The following is a 9,614-nucleotide window of genomic DNA, read 5'->3' as shown; positions in this document are numbered from 1 at the left end:
TTATAGATTATAAAAATCAATAATCTAGTTTTATAAAAATCAATAAACTAGTTTGATTACATCAAATAACGGAAGAGTACTTGAACCAAATTTTGTTACGTAATATAATTTTTGAAGTCCTATTTGGTGATAAAAACATAGACGTGTTTGAACTAGTCATAATCTAGTTATAAAGTTTCTTTATCTATTAATTTATTATCCCCTTTAAACGCCGTACAAGGTCGAACTTGTAATATAAAACGTTTACATTCAAAGTTAACAAGAACATCCACATCGAGTAGTTTTAGATAAAAAGTTACCATAAAGAAGAGGTACATTGAGCAAGGAGTTCGACAGTTTGTAACACCCAAATCATAACCCATCAAAACACCGGATAAAGCAAATGACAAAATTTCAAGTGCATAAGATTATCATATGACATTCACCATGTCTTTACAACATTCTATATTAATTACACAAGGTTCTAGTTGTATTATACATACAAACATCAAGAAACTGAATTATATCACATGAGCAAAAGTTACAAAACCATGTGAGCATATAGTGAATATCCATGGAAAAGAATCCACTAACCTCATCAAGCTGCGACCACAGTGACAACATGTGCATGATGGGCTTTCTCATCATCGAAAGGCAAGTTGATGTAGTTGTGAGCAAGCCCATCGGCCATCTTAATAGCCAATTCACCATGGAAAGCCTTGCAGTACATATACAGCACAGTGTTCGCAGCAGTGCTCCATAGCAAAAACCACATCAACATGCTCGAACCAAGAATCATCGGCAATAATGCATAGGTCTGGCTACTCATCGCATGAAGAGTGTCGGAGTTCACCCACACAGTACACCCAAGAAAAACCCCAAAATACAACAACAGCCACAACGAAACTGATCTCATGCCCTTCACCAAATACCAGCTCCTGATCAAAGGCGCAAATCCCCATTTCGATTCAGCCACAACGACCACAAAAGCCAAAGACCAGTTCATGTGGACATAAAGTAAGATTAATATTAACGTCGCACCTACGACGGCTGAAAACCACGTGAAGTGAATCGAGTTGTAATCGATTAATACAAACCCGAGGTTTTGTCCCATCATAACGATTACTCCAACAAACAGGAGGAAAGTCAACGAGATCAGGAAGAGAAGAACCAGAGCTACACATGCGGTCGAAACGAGCGGGAAGAAGGAGAAGGTTAGGGACTTGACGGCGGCGAAGAACTTGATCGGCTTACCGGAGAAACCATGGTATGTACTGTAGGTGATCGTCGCTATGGCACAGAGGGCGAGAACAAAGACGATTAGGATGTAGAGGAGATTAGAAACTACAGGTTTTTGATGGTTTGAGGGAAACTTACTGAAGTGATCGGAGGTGAAGAAGTTGCCGGAGAGGCTGAGGGTAGGGTTGATGATGAGAGAGAAAGAGAGAGGGAGGAAGAGGAAAGATAAGGCGAGGAAGTGGCTGTAGTTGGCTCTGAAGATCCTCTTTGACTCGGAGAGGACGCCATCTAGATCCAGGGTCCGCACAGGCGTCTCCATTGAGCGGCAGTTCACAGTGGTTGTTGTCAGTCGCGGCGGGGGAAAAGGATTTATTGATGACTGAGTTCTGTTGATATTATACAGTAAGTCCAGGTTAACTGTTCTAAGCCATCGGCGAACAAAGTCATAAAAATATTAATACAAAAAGTTTAATATAAAAAGTAAAGCGAAAAATGGCGTGAACATGGCTTCCGGTTGGTTGACACGTACAACCTTTGCCCTTGTCGTGTATCTTTTATAGTTATTTGTATTTGTATGGTGATTTTAAGAGTTTTTCACGAAACTAATCAGAAAGGCTTGGATCTTAGGTTTAGATAAACATCAAAATCTCACTTATTCGTAATGAACTACGATCCTCATTGAGATAAAGTTCGCTAACTCACCATTTCTTTTGTTGTATTAAAAAAATTTATAGCTATATATATAAATTAATAGATCGTTGATGGATCCAAGTTTTAGAGAAGAAATTTTGATGGATGCATTAAAATGACCAACAAAAGTGTTTAGGGGTCTTTGATGTAAAAATACCCAAAGTGCGACGCTATGATAATCGGGTTTTATAACCCAATAATATTGTAGTTGTGCGGATGTTGTTCCCTTGGGTCGTCTACCTAGCTATTTCTTTTAATTACTTAAGCTTGTGTTTTTTCTTAAAAAAAAAAGTTTTAGTGTTCCATGACGAATTGAATACGTTAACTCACATTTTTTATAAGATATTATATTAGATAAAGAACATGATCACATATATGTACAACCATAGCATGTTTTATTGGAAACGGGTCTTATTGGAATAAAATCCATATATGGACTCCTACTTATTCCTTATATATATTTTTTGAGTTCGAGATTATAGATATGATCACATACTATATATCTCATTAGATGCTTGGACCTTAACAAACCCAAACTCAAATGGAGCACCACCGGAAGCAAGACGTGTGACACCGTTATATGAGTAAAGGCTTATGTTAAAGCAAGTTTCAGGACAATACTGAAGCATGTAGGTAGGAGGCCTAAACACCCTGTCTGGACCTATTGGCCTATACCTCACAACCTGAAAAAGTCCAACAAAACCACCACCAGTTGTAATCAAGTTTGAAGGAGCCTCTGCTTCAGCATCCGGAATGGTCCAAGATGTCGACGCCTCACATTCAACCACAGGAGGCCCCGAATCAATACCGATGCGTGATGACTGGAGATATAACTGTCGAGTAAGCTGAGAAAAGTAGAACCCGTCTCCTAGTTTATCATCCGATGGATCAAGCACCACGTCAAGTGGACAAATTTTCTCACCATCAATATTGTCGGTTAACTTGATTCTGCCACGCGTGGTTGGGACGGGGTAGTCACTACCTTCCATCGGGATGATGTAGTATTTCCCACCATTTCTCACGAGGTCTCCGGTAATGTCTACAACATCATCAGAGACGACTGTAGGGATGGAAGAGATTGAGCATGTAGTCACGATGATGAAGAGATGTAGGAGAACAGAAGAAAGGGATGGCTTCATGTTTTTGATTGAAGTGTAAATCTAGTTGTAACTTGTAAGGTTATAGACGAAGAGGTATGAGTATTTATAGGCCTACATGATTTTTTGCAAAAAAGGGCAATTTTCAGAACCATTTGCAAATCTAGGTTCTTTTTGGTTTACTTTACAAAAATGGGGTGGTGACCCCACAAAGCCACCACGAGATTCATGTATTTTACACTTCAAACCCTTTAAACTTCAAGTTTTTATATTCAATTTGCATATTTGATAATACATAACATTTAAATACATTTTTAAGTTGTAACTTTATTTTAGATTCATTGAAACTATCACAAAAACCATTAAGTTTTGAAGACTTTATTTGAAAAATCACTGTTATATTTTAATATGAAAAACCAAAACCTTACCAAAGCAAAAAAAAAAGGAAAAAAAGAAAGGAAAATCAATTTTTTTTAAAAGTATGAGTAATTTTTCTGAAAAAAAATGAAGCAGTGTTTTTTCAAATAAAAACTTCAAAACATAGTTTTTTTTATGATATTTCCCCATAGATTATATTATCATTATTTTTTGGAAACTTTTCATTTTGAACGTTGGCCGATCACACAGATATTTTAAAATGTAGAAGCTTAAAATGAAAAAAATATATGCTAAAGACAAGAGTCCAATCCTTTTTATGAATATTCTAACTCATATATACACATTTTTAAAATGTTAATAAAAGGAAACACTTTGTTAATACATAAATATGTTAAATAAAATAAAATTTAATAACAATAAAATTAGCTTTAATGGAGAGAATAGTTTAATGCCAAAATTTCGATTTCGACGAATTTAGTGCGCATATGATCTCGATGAAAAAGAACAATGATTTTTAAAATATATATGTTAAAAACCCTAAACAGATAAAATGAGTATTAAAGATGCAGTTTAAAAAAAATAGCATAAAAAAATCGTGGATTAATTGTGCAACATAGTATAAAACTTCCCATCAAAAAAGCAGGTGTTAAAAGTTGTGGATTTGATAAAACCACATTAACAAATTAAACTTTAATTCAGTTATACAAAACCACGACGAACAAATCTAACCTAATAAATGAAAATCAATTTTGCTAAATGTCATGTTCTCATTTAATTTGATAAATGTCATTTTCAAAGATTTTTTGAATTATTTTCTTTTCCACTTGTCATTTTCTTAAATTTTTTATTTTTTCTTAAATTTAAAATCCACATTTTAATAAGATTTATATATGTAAAGTAGATCATTCTATTAAATTTTATAATAAATGTTTTACAACCTTTATTACTTGCTTTATTTATTATATTCTTTGTATTTATGTAAAATTATTATTTTAAAAAAATATGTAATGCTTCTAATTTTATATTAAACTTTTTTATAAACCCGTATAATACACATGTCTCACACCTAGTATGTTAAATTATGTGGTTGTGTTGAAACCGCACCAACTTCATCTTTAAATATTTAAATAGTGTGGTTCCTTTTTTATTGATAAAAAAATAGTATTTTTTTGGTTTAATAATGTGGTTTAAAATACAATCGCATCATTATGAAAACACATCACACTATTAAATATGTTGTGTACTAATTAGTTAACTCTTATAATTAACATATTTAAAAAAAATACTCATTATCTAATATGAATTGAAACTTAATAAAAATTTACTGCTTCTAATTAAATTAAATATCGAGAATACTAAAAAAATACACACAATAACCATTTTTGAGGAAATAAAGAAAAACATTAAATTAATTTTAAATTTTAGAATACAAATAGGAATAAACGATATTGTCAATATAAATAGTAATACGAGTATATATATATATATATATATATATATATATATATATATATATATATATATATATATATATATATATATATATATATATATATATATATATATATATATATATATATACAGACACACACACAGAGAGAGATAGAGAGAGAAAGATCCGTTGAGAACTCATAGTTTTCTGAGAACCTGTCAACATGATCGTCATCTTACCAAACTTATTTAATGTTTAATGTTTTTGTTATTGGAAAGATTAAGAAAAATTATTAAAAATTAACACGATAAATCAAATTTCGGATTAAAAAAAATTAATTTTAGATTTTTTTTAAATGAATATTTTTAATTTTTTTTTTTTTCAGAAAACATGAATTAAAAAAAAATTATTTTATAAAAGAACTGCAATTTTTTCGAAAAAAAAGCTGCAATTTTCTTTTAAAAAACTGCAATTTTCTTTAAAAAAAAAAAGCAATTTAAATAAACCGTATTTTTAAAAACTGCAATTTTTTAGAAAAAAAACTGCATTTTTTTATAAAAGTAAAATTTTAAAAATGACTAAATTAAAAAAAAAACTAGAATATTTAAAAAAAATAAACTCTAATTTTTTTAACAAAAAAATCAATGATTTAGGTACATATATGCCTATTTTTTCAAATGCAAATATGAATATTTCTTATACTTTAATATTCGTAAGTATATCATAAAAAACTTCATATTTATTAATCAATCTATAAATATAATACTATAAGTATTTTATTCGATACAAAACAAAATATATAAAAATATACAAAGATTCACAATGTTATCATTTTTTCATATCAAGATTTTCATATTTTCTTCAATTTATCATTTTTCACCTCTTCAAAATTTTCCACAAATTCTTCAAAATTTACAAGAAAATTAAAAAAAATGATTAATGCAAAAACACTCATAAACACACACACACACACACACACACACACACACACATATATATATATATATATATATATATATATATATATATATATATATATATGATATTCACATGTGATTTTATCTTTTAAAATTCAAATGTGAAATTCACAATAAAATTTTAAAAAGTAATTAACGAAGAGTAGTCACACAAAATGCATGCGCGTATATATACGTAATTCATATCCGATTCTCTTGTGATTAAATACGAATCACATATAATTCATATGTTAATTACTTGTGATTTACATGTCAATCACATGTAATTGATATGTGATTCACTTGTGATTTACATGTGATTAATATGCAAATTACATGTGATTTACATGTGATTAATATGCAAATTACATGTGATTTACATGTGAATCACATATAATTCCTACGTGATTCACTTTTGAATCTCATGTAATTCATATGTGATTCACTTGTAATTTACATGTGAATAAAAAATAAATCATATGTGAATTACATGTGAATCACATGTAATTCATATGTGATTCACTTGTGATTTACATGAGAATCACATGTAATTTATATTCGATTCACTTGTGATTTACATGTGAATCACAAGTGAATCATATGTGACTTACATGTGAATCACATGCAATTTATATGTCAATTACATGTGAATCATGTATAATTCATATGTGATTTGTTTTTGATTTACATGTGAATCACATGTAATTCATATGTGCTTCATTTGTGATTTACATGTGAATTACATGTGATTCATATGTGAATCACGTGTAATAAGTGTATTTGATAAGTTATATATGAGTCATTTTTATTTTATTTTTTACTTAATTGACTTAATGAGAACCAAACTTAATTCCATAAGATAGATATGTGTGTGTCTTTATGACTTAATTCAGAAAGAACTTAATACAATAATACAAAAGGCCAATGAAAGAAAGATTTTTTTCCCATTAATCCCTAATTTTTAACAAATTTCCAAACTTTTTTTTAATAAAAAAATAAAACAATCAGAAAGGTTGCAAGTTGTATTTTGTTTTAATTAAAAAAAATAGATTACTAGACTAATAACATAATTTTCATGACCATATTAAAAATATTGAAATAACAAACCTGCCATGCAAACCATTTGTCATTCATGTCTACTTCAAAATCAAATGAATAAAAAAAGAATCATGAAATTTAAGTTTGAAAAACCTCAAACCTATTTATAAATTACAAAAATGCTCATTTTTTCATACATGTTGGATAAAAATCAACAATTGGCAAATTTAGATCTGTCACTGATTTTGTATATTGTTCTAAAAGTGAATGTGCACTATAAATATTTTCACGGTAAAAAAACAATAATCAAAGTTAGAAAATACAAAATATATAATAATCTTGAAAAAAAGGGAAAAGGTAAAAGATAAAAGGACGAAATTAACCTTGCAGTACGAAAACCCCCTAGTAGCTGATTAAACGTTTTAAGAGGTGAACCTAACTCAAAGATTATATTTAACTTATTAAGATCCTTGAAATCAGAAGAAAAAGATGCATAATGGTAAATATAAAACCTAAAAAATGTTGGAAATAAAAAATGAAAAAAAAACATAACAAAATCTTATACAATGCAAATATGTCCGATTGAAAAGGCAAAAACAATAATAAACACCTTAAAGGGGAAAAATTACCACTGTCATGAAGCAACACCTTCATATTAATAGTGTATCACCCAATAGGCTTTCTGTATATTTTAGAACCTATAAAGAATTACATCAAATAATTTTAAATAAAAAGGTAACAATATAAAAAAGATTTTATATGATGTCTACGATGATTTTACATTATAAAATGGTAAATAAGTGGCGTAGTATTTAACAATTTTAGAGACTTACAACATCTCTCCTTATTGCATCCATCTCTTTAATAGTTTAAGTTGAAAATTTCTATTCATAATACCGTTCCTTCCACTCAGGGGTGTCTAATTTAATCTGGCAAAAAAACAGAGATGAAATCACTTATATACCCTTATATTATCTCAATAATCAGTTTCTATTCAACCTTTTCAGGTTTCTTGGTTGAGATTACCAATAAAGTAAAGTAGTTTAAGCTAAAAAAATTACTAACTGTTTTGTGATAAATTCACCAAATTAAAGGAATTTCAATCAAAGAAAATCTTCAGATTAAGAAAATTAAACACGAATAAGCAGTATATGTCACAATCAAAGAAGAATTCAGATCAAAATTGAAGAAACTAACATGCCTTAAAGATCTTCAATTTTTGAACATCACATTCTCTCACTCTCAACCTTTGAACATATCAGAGTAATTCACAGGTCGTCGGATTGGAAGTCTTCATTGATTGTAGGATATCTTCACTGTAAAAATTTAGATGAAAAATAACACATATCGGTGAACTCTTTAATAAAACCTAGTGAAAAACAATTCTTGATTACCAACAAAACACTAAATGTTGACAAACCTTCACAACACATGTAGCTACAACAAGATCCTCATTTGCTTTGTTTCCTGATGTACTCTGAAAATTAAAGATTCAACAATCTCTTCCTAATGAAAGAAACAAAAACAACCATGATTTCATAATGGAAAAAATAACAAGAAACAACATGATTATTTTGCCATCCAAAACCAAAATATTTTTTTGATTCATGTTTATTTGATCAATTAGTAACCATATCTAATTCCTATAATGATTTTCTGCTTCCACTTATTATGATCCAGATGTTCAATAAATACTTGCACAAAAGAAATTTTAGTGTTTTGTTATTTTTTTTTGAAGAAATGGCTTTAAATACACAAAATATAAGCATATATGAATTAACTAGTTTGAATGTACTTATATAATTTTATAGGAGCAAATTTCCAGACAAGTAAAAACAAGTTACTGGAATGAATGTGCTAATTCTTTTCCTAGCAAAGGTCAATGAACAATTGAACATGTCAAGTTGTTCTCTTAAGCATTTGATTGAACACCTTATGCTCATTACATGCCAAGTCAATTCCAGGTTTCTTTAAGGCTTTAGACCAAGACGAACAAAGTATATCACGAATAGAATATAATATAACTATTTGAATTTCAAAATAATCAAATCAAACCTTTAGCTTTTCAGATCGAATAGAAAGCAGCAAAAAACAACCTTCACTAGGCTCTCTGGTCTGGTTTTCCACATCGGTTTTAAAGACTGACAAATTCATGACTCCAAATCGTATAGTAGATAAAGGCGTTGCAATGATCGATTATAGGCCAACGATGATAGTTGAGGTGTTGGTTTTCAACTTCGATTTGAATTTGAGATCATAAACACGATTGTCCAGAATCTAGATCTGGTGAGACTTTTATCATCGTCGATCGAATGGAGATAAACTTCTCCGTTCAGATCTTCAATCGATAGAGGACACTAAAGTTTGGTCTGCGATGGCGATCATCAGATGCAGGAGGACGAGAGCGAGAGAGAGAGAGAGAGATCTAATGATGAATAAAGAGAGAGATAAATACTGTATGATTTATATATTAACTAAACTATTTATTAATTGTTAGGAAATGATATTTTTAATTCCTGATATGCCCTTATCATTCTTTATAAAATGTATTTGATGATTAAAACAAATGATATTTACAATTATGCAATGATCAATCTAAGTCATTCAAAATTTCAATATAACGTTCCACTTTTAGTTCTCAAGTTCTCGGGAAACTATAAGTTCTCAAATAATCCTTCCTTCCTCTCTCTCTCTCTCTCTCTCTCTCTCTCTATATATATATATATATATATATATATATATATATATATATATATAAACTAAATAATATATTCATAATTTTTTCTAGACTTGGTAGTAGGGATG

At 29.5% G+C, this 9,614-nt stretch overlaps 2 protein-coding genes across 2 annotated transcripts; both read right to left on the bottom strand.

Annotated features, from left to right (window-relative positions):
* Nucleotides 1–374: 374 nt before the first annotated feature.
* LOC111906326 (uncharacterized) lies at nt 375–2,037 on the bottom strand. The gene is made up of 2 exons (XM_023902049.3): nt 1,357–2,037; nt 375–1,269 (listed from the first exon to the last, which is right to left on the bottom strand). Exons 1-2 carry the CDS (start codon nt 1,535–1,537, stop codon nt 578–580), a joined length of 873 nt encoding a protein of 290 aa, XP_023757817.1. The 5' UTR covers nt 1,538–2,037; the 3' UTR covers nt 375–577.
* A 359-nt stretch (nt 2,038–2,396) lies between these two features.
* On the bottom strand, nt 2,397–3,047 carry LOC122194386 (trypsin inhibitor 1B-like). The gene has a single exon (XM_023902090.1). The coding sequence runs from the start codon at nt 3,045–3,047 to the stop codon at nt 2,397–2,399; it is 651 nt and encodes a 216-aa protein (XP_023757858.1).
* Nucleotides 3,048–9,614: the final 6,567 nt, after the last annotated feature.

Source organism: Lactuca sativa, chromosome 8, assembly GCF_002870075.4.
Source record: "Lactuca sativa cultivar Salinas chromosome 8, Lsat_Salinas_v11, whole genome shotgun sequence".
In the NCBI taxonomy this organism is placed as follows: domain Eukaryota; kingdom Viridiplantae; phylum Streptophyta; class Magnoliopsida; order Asterales; family Asteraceae; genus Lactuca; species Lactuca sativa.
This window is presented reverse-complemented; position numbering and strand designations above follow the sequence as displayed.